The 15,504-nt window shown below is 44.0% G+C and overlaps 2 protein-coding genes and 1 long non-coding RNA gene across 5 annotated transcripts in view; 1 reads left to right on the top strand and 2 right to left on the bottom strand.

Moving 5' to 3' along the window:
- Window positions 1–96: 96 nt before the first annotated feature.
- Window positions 97–13,647, bottom strand: si:dkey-181m9.8 (E3 ubiquitin-protein ligase RNF31). 2 transcript variants are annotated; one of them, XM_051394477.1, is made up of 19 exons: window positions 13,492–13,647; window positions 12,420–12,510; window positions 10,964–11,029; window positions 9,186–9,352; window positions 8,894–9,000; window positions 8,731–8,789; window positions 8,097–8,225; window positions 6,351–6,565; window positions 6,085–6,267; window positions 5,802–5,984; window positions 4,874–4,972; window positions 4,058–4,147; window positions 3,800–3,908; window positions 3,573–3,691; window positions 2,523–2,636; window positions 2,125–2,191; window positions 1,443–1,536; window positions 1,059–1,227; window positions 97–747 (listed from the first exon to the last, which is right to left on the bottom strand). In XM_051394477.1, exons 1-19 carry the CDS (start codon window positions 13,534–13,536, stop codon window positions 619–621), a joined length of 2,235 nt encoding a protein of 744 aa, XP_051250437.1. In that variant the 5' UTR covers window positions 13,537–13,647; the 3' UTR covers window positions 97–618. The 2 variants fall into 2 exon arrangements, with proteins under 2 accessions (XP_051250437.1, XP_051250439.1); XM_051394479.1 differs by lacking the exon at window positions 12,420–12,510 and having other exon boundaries at window positions 13,492–13,605.
- LOC127360198 (uncharacterized) lies at window positions 7,676–8,053 on the top strand. Its single transcript, XR_007883338.1, has 2 exons — window positions 7,676–7,717; window positions 7,774–8,053. It is a non-coding gene; the product is annotated as an uncharacterized LOC127360198 (long non-coding RNA).
- A 241-nt stretch (window positions 13,648–13,888) lies between the features above and the next one.
- Window positions 13,889–15,504, bottom strand: part of cunh7orf25 (chromosome unknown C7orf25 homolog) — a 3,832-nt gene continuing 2,216 nt past the window's right edge. The window contains exon 2 of one of the 2 annotated variants that reach the window (XM_051394482.1): window positions 13,889–15,323. In XM_051394482.1, the coding sequence (XP_051250442.1) occupies window positions 14,066–15,307 (1,242 nt within the window). In that variant the 5' untranslated portion in view covers window positions 15,308–15,323 and the 3' untranslated portion in view covers window positions 13,889–14,065. The remainder of the gene's footprint in view (window positions 15,324–15,504) is intronic. The other variant, XM_051394483.1, reaches the window with a different exon arrangement.

A 15,504-nucleotide genomic window follows, 5' to 3' on the forward strand; every position in this document is an offset into this window, starting at 1 on the left:
TCCACAATATGCAAATGTTTTCCTTCCAAATTATTTCTGATGTCATTAATCATGCTCCCAGGCCCCATCCCCCCAGAGAGAGGAAGCTGATACGTATTAAAATATTGAGATATTATTTATTGAATATATTTATTCAAACTGTTCAAGTGCAAAAAGAAACTAAAGCAGAGGGTTCCATACATGCTAACACATGCTAACACTGACACTGGATACTTAAATACTGAGCTTGTTAGCATTGTTAGCTCGTTAACATTCAGCTTGTTAGGGTGGGTATCAGTCTGACTGATTGGCTGCTTGCTCCTTGTTTGGTCCCTTTTCTTTCTTCTCCTGAAGTCTGTTTGATTCAATGGCTGTTTCCACGGCAACGACTGAGCCAATGGCTCACTGATGATGTCACTGGGATTTAGACAGGTGAGAACTTTTATTTTAGTCTGTTAGTTTTCATCGGCTTGGAAACCGACTGACCATGCCCATTTCAGTGATGTCACAGCAGATGTTCACCTGTTGTGACATCACAGGTAGGGGGTGTGGTCAGAAGTACAGTGTCTGCAACACGTCCACCTTGGACATGAAAATTATTGGTTACTACGATGGCTGCCATGTATGGAGTTGGCAGAGTCAGTCGCTCAACAGCAGGTGGGGAGGCGGAGCTCCAGGAGCCACAGCTGAGGTCAGAGGGCAGAGGTCATTGTTGAGTTTGAGTGGAGAGCGTCGCTGCTTCCTGAGAGGAACGCTATTGGTCAGAGTCTGAGGAGACAGACAGAATCCTGCAATGTGATTGGTTGAACAAACAGTTGGCGACAAACTCGTAATGAACTGTTAGTGGAACAAACAACTACTGTTAGTTTGTTAAGCATTAATGTTATAAACTGATATTTTCACATATAACATTTATTTTAGTTGGTGACCCTTTAACTATACTTCCTTTCTTCATTAAGGGCTTTTCAAATTAAGGTGTTTTTAAGAGGTTTAGTTTAGTTAATTAAGGGTTAATTAATGTGATTTTAACGGATTGTTGGGTTATAGTGACTCAGGATGATAGTGATGATGTCACTGACCATGCGGAGGCGGTGTGCGTACAGCGGCTCTGGTTCATCTGGTTTCCTAGTCGGTATGGTGATGTTCCAGCGCTGCAGCTCCGCCACCATCTCTGCTGGGCTGAAGAGGACGGCCGGGTCGGCACGGTAACGGTTTATCAGCTCCACCAAACGCTCCTTATAGTGCAACCTGTCGAACAGACGGGTGGAGACTACACAAATGCATCTGTACAGGTAAACGCTCCCAAGCCCCCACCACACTGACACTCGCCCGCAGACAGCCAACAGTTAGCCTTTCTCAGCCACTAGCTGAGCTAATGTTACGACATGTAACAGACTTTTTTACACTGGGCAGAGGTCAGTGTGTCACTGGGCGCAGTGGGCAGAGGTCAGTGGGAGTCTTACTGGCAGTATCCTCTGTATTCAGGTAGAGCAGGTCGTCCACATGGCTCCTCCCGTCTGCTGCCATCGTCTCTCAGCTCCAGAACCAAACACACTCCTGCAAAGGAACTGGCGTCAGTCAGACTGCAGAGAACAGATTCTGATTAGCACGTCAGGTAAAAATGTTCAAACCTGGGTCAGAAAAAGGTCTGGAAAGGTCCGACATTTGCTAAAAAACATCTTTCAAAATACTTAGTGGAGCTGCTGATACTCTGGAGTCTGCAGAGTCTGATGCATCAGAGTTTTATTGGAGTCAACACACCAACAAAACAACAAGTGTGGTCCCGGGACCAGAATAACTCGTCTGCATCCCCGTTATATATTGTATAGGAGCTCCTCCTTTCATCACACCACCCACTGCTTTTTTCAACATAGACACTTTTGACGAATCAGAACCAATATTAAAATTCTTGACAAGTGGTGATGTTTTTTATTCCCAAATTTAGGACTGGATCAAATGTTTTTATTTTCTCATACAGTTGAACTCTCTGTGAACTCCATCCTAACTTACTGTGGTTTCTGTGGTGCTCCCATACTTAACACAGCCCACTAGATAAATACTAATCTAATATAGATTAGTTTACTTATTTTTAAATTTTATGTCATTACTCAACATATTTTTCCACTACAAACACACAGACTATACCTGTCTGACGGGAGTCAGCTGAGCCGCTACTGGCCGGTTCCGACCAGGTAGGAGACACTCTGCAATACTGAGGGACCAGAAACACAATACACCTCATCAGTGCTGTCCAACCATCACCTGCACACACCTGAGCTCTCCTGCAGCAGGTGAGCCAATAACAACAACAGTGAACATCGCACTTGTTGATGCGCCACCTCCACTCTGACACCTGGGTCGGGACCGAAGTTCAGCCCAGATTCGGGTTTAAACCTGCAGACCATCATTATTCTCATGTTTGATATTTAGGAGCTAAAATAAAAACTATTACCTAGTCTTAATCTTTACATTTTAGATTTGATGGTGTGATGTAAACATTAGTGTTACTAAACTACAAAACAGTTTTACCTGGTGGTTCCTACCTGTAGCAGCAGTTGTAGGCGGGGAACACTCCAGTCTCTCAGGTGGTACAGGCAATCTCTGGGGTGGTGGGCGTGGAGACCTTTAGTTCCACAGTCAGCAGAGAAACCACAGGCCTGAGGATGTTAAAGAAACCTGTAATGTTTGAAACCGCCCAGACCCAAACCATCCACATTTATAAAGGTGTACAGTATAGACTCTCTCTCTATCTCCCCCTGGTGACTGACTGCAATATAGACTCTCTCTCTATCTCCCCCTGGTGACTGACTGCAGTATAGACTCTCTCTCTATCTCCCCCTGGTGGCTGACTGCAGTATAGACTCTCTCTCTATCTCCCCCTGGTGGCTGACTGCAGTATAGACTCTCTCTCTATCTCCCCCTGGCGGCTGACTGCAGTATAGACTCTCTCTCTATCTCCCCCTGGTGGCTGACTGCAATATAGACTCTCTCTCTCTATCTCCCCCTGGTGGCTGACTGCAGTATAGACTCTCTCTCTATCTCCCCTGGCGGCTGACTGGAGTATAGACTCTCTCTCTCTCTATCTCCCCCTGGCGGCTGACTGCAGTATAGACTCTCTCTCTCTATCTCCCCCTGGTGACTGACTGCAGTATAGACTCTCTCTATCTCCCCTGGCGGCTGACTGCAGTATAGACTCTCTCTATCTCCCCCTGGCGGCTGACTGCAGTATAGACTCTCTCTCTATCTCCCCTGGTGGCTGACTGCAGTATAGACTCTCTCTCTATCTCCCCCTGGTGACTGACTGCAGTATAGACTCTCTCTCTATCTCCCCCTGGTGACTGACTGCAGTATAGACTCTCTCTCTATCTCCCCCTGGCGACTGACTGCAGTATAGCTCATAAAGCTGCCTCCATGTTTGCAGACGGTACAAACTAGAAGATGGTTTCTGTCATTTAAGTCGTTCTTATCTCGCTGACTCTGGCTCCAAGTGGCCATATCTGGACATTCTGACTTCATTTCTGTACAGTGGGAGGAAGTGGAGATGGATTTATATGTGGATGGTCTGGACAAAGACCAGAGAGCAGTGGACTCACAGATCCAGGGGTGAAGGTCTGACTGCAGCCTCCACAGAACTGGTGCTGACACTGACTGCAGGTGAAGTGGAGACAGCCTCCCTTAGACAGACTGAACACACACTGACACCGGGGACACTCTGAGGACACAAACACAGCACGGTCTCAGTACTGGTAACGCTAACCCTAACCCTTCAGGTCCTGGGGTTAGGGGGACTCAGTTCAGGTCCTGGTTGTAGTGTTCGTACCAATGCTGTTGTAGCTGAGCAGGGTGGAGGTGCTGTTGTGGTCTGGCTGATTCTGTTGCTGCCAGACTCTGAACTGGTCACAGGAGAGTCCCTGATGTTGAGGGGACCACTACAGACACACACAGGTCTATGTTACTGACAGTGTCTTCCATAGATCCTGATTTTATTTACTTATCCCCAAAGAGTGACGGACAGTCGGCATGAGTCCGTCTGTGTCAAACACTTTATCACAAGTCAGTTACTGAGTGTGTGTCTTACAGGTGATCTGCACTGGCAGCAGGTACTCTTCTTACAGCTGGGACAGTCCATCCTCAACCTGTCAGCTTCATGCAGCACACCGAACGAACACTGAAACAAACACACAGGTGACAGGTGTACTAAGCAAGCCCACCGGCCCTATATATACACTTTATATAGTGTGTAGTGTATATATATGTAAATAAATATATCTACCGATCAGCAGTAACACTGTGAGCACTGGACTCCCTGACTGGTCCCAGACCAACAGACTACTCTGCACTGTGTGTTCTGACCCCTTTCTATCAGAACCAGCATTAATTGTTTCAGCAGTTTGATCTCCAGTAGCTCGTCTGTTGGATCGGACCACACGGGCCAGCCTTCACTGACCCTGTCTCTGGTTCTGTTCCTTCCTTGGACCACTTTTGATAGGTACTGACCTCTGCAGACCGGGAACACCCCACAAGGTTTAGGATCGTCCATCACAATGTGGTTCTTGTCAAATTGGATCAGATCCTCACGCTGCCCATTTTTCCAGCTTCTAACACATCAACTCTGTTCTCTGCCTGATCACTCCCCCCCCCCACTGACAGGAGCCCTGATACCCAGATAATCAGTGTTACTGGCAGTGCTCACTGTGTTAGGGCTGATCAATGGATATACATTATAATACACTATATATATATATATATATATATATATATATATTATGATACACTACAATAATAAATAAATGACAGAGTGGAGCTGCCCCTGTTACACATTAGAGAATGCAGGTTTAAGACACTGATATAAACTGTATGGTCTAGTCTCTGAGGTCCTGGTCTTGCTCCTTACATGAGCACACCAGCGGAAGTTTGGCATCTCCTGCAGAGCTCGGTCTCTGAGTTTCCTCTGGAACAGTTCATGGATCTGAGGAGGCAGGTAGTGACGGATCTGCACACAAACAGACAAACAACAGACTGTCAGAATACAGATTAATGTTGTTGGTGATTTATTTTATATTTGATCACATATTGATAATCAATTTAATCAATAAGCCCCAACAGGCCCTGGTTTACAGTTAACCACATCTGTTATTATTATCAGATGTAAGTTTAGTCATCGTATTATATATACATATTATTATTATATTATTATAAATATAGTTCAGTCATCATATTATATACACATATTATTATTTTATTATTATAAATATTATTAATATTATCATTATATACTGTTATTATTATATACTGTTATTAACAATAACACTACCATCATGTCATCAGTACTATTACCACTATCTTGCAACTACAACTCTTTGCACCTTACCTACCTATTTATCTTTTTTATCTTTTCTAAGTATTTTATTCTATTGTTGTATTTTATTGTATTTTAATGTACCTGGCTGCTATGACAACCCAATTTTCCTCTGGGGATTAATAAAGTCTATCTATCTAAAGGATTAGCTACCAACGAATGCAGTCTGAAACGGTTTATTTTGCAATATCTGGTCCAGGCTCAGTCCTGGAGTAAGCAACAGCTAACGGCTAACAGTTACTGTGTATCATCCCATCATGCTGTAAAAGTTAGAATTGTTATATAAATGTTTATAATTATATAATTAATGTCATAATTATTATTATTATTACTGGGCTGGGGTTCAGTCAGTTGTGGGTAGAATGAGGACTGGACCCTGCAGGACTCTGGTCTGAGATGAAAAAAACTTGTTTTAAAATGTTGACCCCTCACCTGTGTGTCCAGGTGACCTTTGACCCCTCACCTGTGTGTCCAGCAAGTTGAAGTAATCCATGGACTCCTCCATTCCTCCCTGACCTCTGACCTCAGGTCTGCCACACTGAGGACAGACCAGCTGATCAATGCTCTTCTCTTTAATAGCCGCTGAGAAAAACGTCTTAAAACATGTCTGACACAGGAAGCAGGAGCAGTGAGTCATTGTGATGATCTACAGGAAATACAAACAGAGAAGAAGAATCTGAATGATGTACAGGAAATACAGACAGAGAAGAAGAAGGCTCTCTGATTGGCTGATGATGAGGTCTCACCTTGCTGAAAGAGACCTGGTCCTGGCAGATGGGACAGCTGTGGGTCAGGAACTTGAGGGCTGATGGGAAATCTCGGTTAAGTTGGACTGCCTCCATGACATCACCAGGGCTGAAGCTCTGCCCCTCCAGGGTCATCAGAGACAGATAGATGGCCGCCCGGTCCCGAGAAAGACCGGAAGCCATCTGAAAGAGGAAAAAGAGACTAAGACCAACTAAGACCACCTGAGACCATTAGAGACAACCTTAGACTCAGCAGTAATTCTCACCTTGATGAGGTCCAGTCCAGCTGCTGGTTCTGACTGAAGTTTCTCAGTACCAAGGAATTTTTGGGGTCCAGCTGCTGGATCTGAACCCGGAACCAGGACCACAGAACCTGCTGTGTGTTTCTGTACCAGGGAATGTCCCTGCTGGTCTCTGCTGGACTCTCTGTCCAACCTCAGGGCTCCCATCAGTGTGCTGACAGGGTCTACAGGGGGGATACCTGAGGACACAAGACCAGCTGGAGTAGCACCACAGTACTTCTACACTACTTCTCTGTACTACTGTGGTACTCCTGTACTGTAATTGTACTGTAATAGTACTGTAATAATACTGTAAAAGTAGTGTAATAATACTGTAATAATACTGTTACAATACTGTAATAATACTGTAAAAGTAGTGTAATAATACTGTAATAATACTGTTACAATACTGTAATAATACTGTAAAAGTAGTGTAATAATACTGTAATAATACTGTAAAAGTAGTGTAATAATACTGTAATAATACTGTTACAATACTGTAATAATACTGTTACAATACTGTAATAATACTGTAAAAGTAGTGTAATAATACTGTAATAATACTGTTACAATACTGTAATAATACTGTAAAAGTAGTGTAATAATACTGTAATAATACTGTTACAATACTGTAATAATACTGTAAAAGTAGTGTAATAATACTGTAATAATACTGTTACAATACTGTAATAATACTGTAAAAGTAGTGTAATAATACTGTAATAATGCTGTTACAATACTGTAATAATGCTGTTACAATACTGTAATAATACTGTTACAATACTGTAAAAATACTGTAAAAGTAGTGTAATAATACTGTAAAAGTAGTGTAATAATACTGTTACAATACTGTAATAATACTGTAAAAGTAGTGTAATAATACTGTAATAATACTGTTACAATACTGTAATAATACTGTAAAAGTAGTGTAATAATACTGTAATAATACTGTTACAATACTGTAATAATACTGTAAAAGTAGTGTAATAATACTGTAATAATACTGTAAAAGTAGTGTAATAATACTGTAATAATACTGTTACAATACTGTAATAATACTGTAAAAGAAGTGTAATAATACTGTAATAATGCTGTTACAATACTGTAATAATGCTGTTACAATACTGTAATAATGCTGTTACAATACTGTAATAATGCTGTTACAATACTGTAATAATACTGTAAAAGAAGTGTAATAATACTGTAATAATGCTGTTACAATACTGTAATAATGCTGTTACAATACTGTAATAATGCTGTTACAATACTGTAAAAATACTGTAATAATGCTGTTACAATACTGTAATAATAGTGTAATAATACTGTTACAATACTGTAATAATACTGTAAAAGTAGTGTAATAATACTGTAATAATACTGTTACAATACTGTAATAATACTGTAAAAGTAGTGTAATAATACTGTAAAAGTAGTGTAATACTGTAATAGTACTGTTACAATACTGTAATAATACTGTAATAGTACTGTAATAGTAGCGTAATAACACTGTAATAGTACTGTAATAATACTGTAATAGTACTGTAATAGTAGCGTAATAATAGTGTAATAGTACTGTTACAATACTGTAATTGTACTGTAATAATACTGTAATTGTACTGTAATAATACTGTAATTGTACTGTAATAATACTGTAATTGTACTGTAATAATACTGTAATAATACAATAATACTGTGAGTCAGACGTCATTAATGTGAGCTCAGCCGTCTCACCTGAGGAGGAGGAGGAAGTGGTAAGGAAGGGGTTGTAGGAGAGTGAAGATGAAGGAGGAGGAGCACTGAAGTCGATCCCCACCAGTTCCTCAGTGTACGACCTCCCCACCCTTTGCTCCCATTGGCTGGCTGCAACACAAGGGGAGGGGCATCATCAGTTTACAGACAAACATTCTGACCTTCTTCACAGCAGCATCTGAGCTGTAACAGTCAGGCAAACTCACTCAATGATTGAGGCTCAGTTCCATTTAGTGTATCAGCACCCAACTGAATGGAACTCAAACTTAATGGCTTTATCCGACTGTTTAATGTCACAACTGCTGTGAAACAGGTCTATTGTTCTGCTCCTTTATGCTGCATGTCACATGTTTCTAGGTGCACTCGCCAAAGTAATTCTCGGCCCCCCAGAGTGTGCTCTGACCTTCCTGCAAAGCAGATCAATTGGCTTCAATCTATTGTTGTTCTGATTAGAATATCTGATCACCTGGTCGCATGCAGCTCCACAGGTGCATCCACTGTTTGCCCAACGCGCTGTAACAGAGTACTTCTGAAGATGCGGCACATTCAGCATGCTAATGAGCTCTCATTTAGTGCTGCTGAACACATGATCATCACTGACCAACAGGAAGTTTACCTTTCTGTCCAGCCAGGTGGGAGGAGGAGGAGGAGGAGGAGGAGGAGGGCTGCTGGATGCTGCAGGAGGAAAAAATGCAAGTATAATAACTCTTCAGTTATTGATTATTACTAAAAATCCCTGATAGGATGAAAAGGATAGGATGAAGAGAGCACACTCTGACCTTCCTCCAGGAGGCGGGGCATGTACTCCAGACCTGGCGTAAAGGGGCGTGTCCTTCTGGAAGACCCTCCTTATCTCTGACACAAGCAGTGATAGGTTGGACACGCCCTGACAGGAAGTGACACGGAATTATGGTTATTATTATTATTGTTGATATTGTACTACATTTCTATGGTAGTCAGAGCTAACAGAGCTAACAGGGCCAGAACCTGTGGCCTGTCAGACTGGGTGCTGGTCCATAGACTGCTGGACCAGAACCAGATACCTTACTGAGCATGCTCAGTGGGTCTTACATGAGTCCAGGTTTTCAGTGAGTCTAGGCTGATGTTGCCGGAGGCGTCCACGCAGGGACAGGACGGGTTGATCACCATGGAGACAGATGGACAGACGTAACAGCGAGGGCGGGACACCGGGTGGGTCTCATGAAGCCAGATGCACACTGGGATATTATACTCACTTCCTGTAAAGACACAGGACATCAGAGAGTCAACACTGTATCTTTATGGATTATTGATCAGTATACACTGTATCTTTATGGATTATTGATCAGTATACACTGTATCTTTATGGATTATTGATCAGTATACACGTTTTTTGTATACACTGTATCTTTATGGATTATTGATCAGTATACACTGTATCTTTATTGATTATTGATCAGTATACACTGTATCTTTATGGATTATTGATCAGTATACACTGTATCTTTATTGATTATTGATCAGTATACACTGTATCTTTATTGATTATTGATCAGTATACACTGTATCTTTATTGATTATTGATCAGTATACACTGTATCTTTATGGATGATATTGATCCTGTATTGACAGTAGGGCTGGGTATTGTTAAGAACCTCACAATTCGATTCGATATCAATTTCGATTCGATATTGATTTAAATGCTTCGATATCGATCCAATAATAAGTAAATTACAGCGTCGGGGCGGCGACTTCCGTCACGTGTTTGTGTGTTGGTATGGCGTATCGTGGTTCCAGTGTGTATACCATCTTCTTAAAACCCCCGTTTCCCCCGACACTGTACGGCCGTAGCTCCGTACATATGAAGACGGCCACAGACTCCGTTATCTTCTGTGTGCGGCAGTTTGCAAAGGAAGGATCTGTGGAGTTGTCTGTTTTGAATCCACAGGTTAAGCCGCGGGTTGCTGCAGATCGTCTGCATGGTGTTACTGTAGTATTTTAGTAGTGCCTGGCACAGCTTACACACTACCTTACTTCTGTTTCCTGTTCCGGGTTTACACTGGAAAATAAAATGACTCCAAACGTCTGCTGTTAAAGTTGAAGGTTTATCACTGCTGCTACCTGCTTCAGTTGCTATGTTGTTGTTGTGTGGTCGAGGCAAATCACACAAAGGTGTTGCTGACTGCGCCCCCACTGGCCAGGGGCTTGAATTGATTCAGAGGATTTAATGAATCAATATTGAATTGGGAAAAAATATATTGCAATGCATTGATGAATCGATATTTTTACCCACCCCTAATTGACAGTCAGACTGTGGACATATGACGGCCTTTAGCTCGTGTTTCTAGAGTTACGTGTTGTTACGAACACGTTAGGAATTGTTAAAATGTGATATTTCTTAAAGGGAGTTTGGTGCAGGGAGCTTTTAGTTGGATTCAAACTGCTGATATGGATCATTGTTAACGTTTAGTCTCCACTACAGAAACACTAGCTAACTGCTAAAGGGTGATCAGGTTGATTGATGCTTTAATAATGGGAGTATTGATTAGTGATCAGGCTGTTATTACTGCTGTTATTAACATTGTTATTAATGCTAATATTAATGAGTCCTGATGAGTCTGGAGAGCAGACAGACTCTGATCTTGTAGTGTGTGACCCCCTGTTCATTAAAACCACAATGACGTCCAGACTCCAGATCACAGACAGGACATAGTGTGAACAGAGATCTGATCACTTCCTGTAGTGTGAACATGGGTTAAACTGTATATTTGATCTTTATATATATATAGATAGTCATATATATATGTATATATTGTTCTTAATATATGTTGTTTGTATATCTGGAGTTTGGACAGTGAGAACAGTCCCACCTTCATAGATCACAGGAACAGTCCCAGCCAAGTACACCAGCCTCTTCTTCTCTTTGTTTGGAAAACCTGTCAGAGGAAAAAAACACCTTCATGTCAGCGTTATTTATCATTAATCATCAATAATGCAATCTCTCTAATGGCCAGCAGGGAGCAGAATAATATCTGATCATTAGTGCTGGTATGAATGCAGATGTATTCAGTAATCACTCAATGGGACACTAATATTCTTCTATACTGCGCAGGACCCCTCTTTTATTGTGAAAGACACACAGGAAGTTTGACTACTAAATGAATGAAAGTAAACAACAACATAAACTTTATAAACAAGAAGAATCAATAGAAACATTAGATATTATATAATCAATACTTAATTAATCAAAACAATTATCAGTAGAAAAGAGTCAATATATCAATCAATAATCGATACATTAATATATTTAATACTTACAGTAGAAATCACAACAATAATAGAGTCTAGGGATGCACCGATCCACATTTTTTCACTTCCGATCCGATCCCGATACCTGAATTTGGATACCGGCCGATACCGATACTATTCCGATACCAGAGCTCTGTTTTCTTTAATATTATTATTATCATTATTGTTGATTTTATATGAGATAATATGAATAAACTCCTCAACAGGCAGTATGATATGTACGTATGTATGCATGTATGTCCCAAAAGGAAACTTGAGTTAAGTATAAGGTCAGAAAAGGAAGTCAGAAAAACAGGAAATCCTGTTAACAGGAAAAATCCCATTCTGAAAACAAATATGCAACTGTAAGGGTTTCAAACTGATTGTCATGTCAGTATTTATTAAATTCCCCAAATGTCAAATATTTCAGTCTTGAAATATAAGAAAAGTGCAATAAGTGTAAACATCTCCAGAAGTGATTCCTGACAGCTCGCCTAAAAAATCCTCGTGCTGTTTCGTGTGGAGCTTTTTTAAATGTTTGATTGCGTTCGTAGTGTTGTACGACACGAGGGAGCTTCCACGTCTCTGAATTACGGCTTTGCAAACATTGCATTTTGCTGTCTTGCTCTGCGGTGTTTCCAGTGTAAAGTATTTCCACACAGCGGACATGTTGGCTATCCACAATGCTGCTCAATGCTATCCTGCTAGCTGGCTGCAAACTGCTGAATGGATTTCCTGAGTGGGAGCGTGTCTCATAACTCTGTGTCTCATTGAGCCGCACCTCCGTTCAGGAAATCCATTCCACAGTTTGCAGCCAGCTAGCAGACTGGCCGGCAGGAATCACCTGTGGAGTCAGTCAGCAGACAACGTTAACGCTCATGGCTCATTGATATCGGAAATCTGCGCAGGTTGGATCGGGAAATTCCGATACGTGAATTACACTGGTATCGGTCCCGATACCGATACGGGATCGGATCCATCCCTAATAGAATCAATAGATCAATCAATAATCAATATATTAATATCTTTAATACTTACAGTAGAAATCGACGTAGAGACGAAGATCAGAGAAAAGAGAACGAACCTTCTGAAGATCAGACAGAGTCTCTGCTGGATAACTGTACTGACACTGAGGAAGAGGAGGAGGAGGGAGAGGAGGAGGGAGAGGAGGAGGAGGAGGGAGAGGAAGAGGAGGGAGAGGAAGAGGGAGAGGAGGAGGGAGAGGAAGAGGAGGGAGAGGAGGAGGGAGAGTAGAGGGAGAGTAGAGGGAGAGGAGGGAGAGGAGGAGGGAGAGGAGGGAGAGGAGGAGGGAGAGGAGGAGGGAGAGGAGGGAGAGTAGAGGGAGAGGAGGAGGGAGAGGAGGGAGAGGAAGAGGAGGGAGAGGAGGAGGGAGAGGAGGGAGAGGAGGGAGGGGAGGGGGAGAGGAGGAGGGAGAGGAAGAGGAGGGAGAGGAGGGAGAGGAGGGAGAGTAGAGGGAGAGGGAGGATGGAGAGTAGAGGGAGAGGATGAAGAGTAGAGGGAGAGGAGGGAGAGGAGGAGGGAGAGGAGGGAGAGGGAGAGGAAGAGGAGGGAGAGTAGAGGGAGAGGATGAAGAGTAGAGGGAGAGGAGGGAGAGGAGGAGGGAGAGTAGAGGGAGGAGGGGAGAGGATGAAGAGTAGAGGGAGAGGGAGAGGAAGAGGAGGGAGAGGAGGAGGGAGAGGATGAAGAGTAGAGGGAGAGGGAGAGGAGGAGGATGAAGAGGAGGATGAAGAGGAGGATGAAGAGGAGGAAGAGGAGGAGGATGAAGAGGATGAAGAGGAGGATGAGGAGGAGGATGAAGAGGAGGATGAAGAGTAGAGGAAGAGGATGAAGAGTAGAGGGAGAGGATGAAGAGGAGGATGAAGAGGATGAAGAGGAGGGAGAGGGAGGGAGAGGAGGAGGATGAAGAGGAGGATGAAGAGGAGATATTGAGGATTAGTTCTTCCTGTTTTTAGCATGTAGCTAACTAAGCTAACTCTTGTGAATGGTTCTTCCCGTTAGCCGCTAGCCGGTTAGCCGTTAGCAGCAGCTGTTTGTGAACTAATAAAGTTTGGTTTTGAATTGAATGAAAAGGTTAAAGTTGACCTCTGACCTCCGTGAGAGTCCGCAGCTCCTCCTCGGCGACAACCCGCGGCATTTTACCCACAACTCCCCGCACTGACTCCGGTTATCCACATGCTAACAGGCTAACAGGCTGCCGGTCACTTAGCTCACCCAAACACCACACACCCACATCCGCTTACGGATTTTCAAATTAAAAGCACATACATTAGTCTGTCGCCAAAACTGTTTTCAATAAGTTATTACATTTCATATTATTAGTGTTTTATTTCCTAAAAAGTTCATTTCACAACACAAATGTCACGTGTTCATTAGCCAAAAACAAGTAATTGATAATGTATCATTCAGTAATTAATCAATAATCCAGGATCATTGATAATAACCCATTATTATTGTGGTATCTTTAGGAAGAAATGAGAGGCGAGCAGGAAGCGACTGTGAGGCTTTATTGATCTCTGAATATAGATTGTGAATCAGATTATATTTACATTGAACTCAGGATGATTATTATTATTATTATTATTATTATTATTATTATTATTATTACACCGGTTTATTGTAGCAAACTCAAACTCCCATCAGCCTCTGAACAGGAAGTGACTGTCTCAGATGGGCGTGGCCCTCCACTCCTTGCCCTCGGTCAGAGCTCTGGGTTGGTGGACGAACACGCTGTAGCGGACGCCCTGATTGGCTGCCGCCCTGACAAAGCGGCTGTTTGCCGTCATGGTAACGGCTCTCAGTGAGTCTCCGGTGCCGAAGATCATGAGTGAGCGCTGGTTGATCTTGGCGCTGGGCGTGAGGCGTAGCGTGCGCTCCGATGGCCGGTCGTCCACCAGGTGGAGGCGAGCGAGCAGCTTCTGAGCGCGCTCCTTCTCGCCCGGCCCCCCCAGCGTGTCTAGGATGACCTGGAAGTCGTGGACGGCGGCGCGGCAGACGAACAGCTCCTTCCCCTGCATGAAGGCATCGAGCTGCGGCAGCACCTGTTGGCGGCGCTCCTGGGCCGCCTGCTCCGTCAGCACCGGCTCCCTAAAGGTGAAGTGACAGCGGCCGTGACTCAGCGATGACACATATGTGATGAGGGTGGTGATGTCGAGGTTAACACGCCGACACTCCTCCACCTGCACCTGAACAGGAAACGCCAGACTGGCAACCACGGTGCCGCGGTCGACTCGGGTCAACTCAGACTCCTCCTCGTCCTCCTCCTCCTCGTTACCTTCAGCTGGCGGCTTCTCCTCCTCCTCCTCCTCCTCCTCCTCCTCCTCCTCCTCAGCACTGACAGCGACGATGTCTCCACGGACGGAGATGCCCATGTCCCTGAGGCGGTCGGCCATGGGGCAGGAGACCCCGTTGTAGAAGGCGAAGACGATGTGGGGGTGTCGGTACTGGACGGGCTGCTGGCGGCTGGCTTCAAGGAAGTCTTCAGCCTGGCTGATGATGCTCTTGTCTCCATACTGGCCCCGCCCCTGCCAGATGTTGTGCAGAGCCTCTGCCTTCCGGCCCACCGCCTTCACCCAGGTGTGCCCCCCGTTGGCCACCACGTCCACCACCAGAGTCTGCCTGCCACCGGTGGCGTCCTGGTAGGTGAAGACGTGCAGCAGAGCGACCACGGCCTCCAGACTCTCGGCCGACTCCACGATGGCCGTGAGGTGAGTCAGGTTGGTGCTGTGCAGGTGAGACTCTTTGACCTGCAGCTCTCCGGCCTCCACCCGCCGCAGGAAGCGCAGCTCTGCTCGCAGTTTACCACAGAGCTTCTGGTGACCCTCCACGCCACGACAGAGCTGCTCTGCCCGCTGCAGCAACGCCTGGGCGGCGCCGATCCTCCGCTGCAACGTATCCTGAAGAGACATCACTGCTACATCCTACCTGATGACAGACAGACAGATGTTCCTGTTATTGTGTCCACTCAGTCTCTACACTGCACTCTACAGGCTGTTCTCTCCTCACAGAACACTGATCCGTAATCAATAAGGGAATTGAAAAGAATCTAAATTAGGGCTCCAGAGCGACCAACATTTTTAAGAGTGCGACTAATAATTGTTCTAGG

The sequence above is a fragment of the Dicentrarchus labrax genome, unplaced genomic scaffold (assembly GCF_905237075.1).
Source record: "Dicentrarchus labrax unplaced genomic scaffold, dlabrax2021, whole genome shotgun sequence".
Taxonomy (NCBI): domain Eukaryota; kingdom Metazoa; phylum Chordata; class Actinopteri; family Moronidae; genus Dicentrarchus; species Dicentrarchus labrax.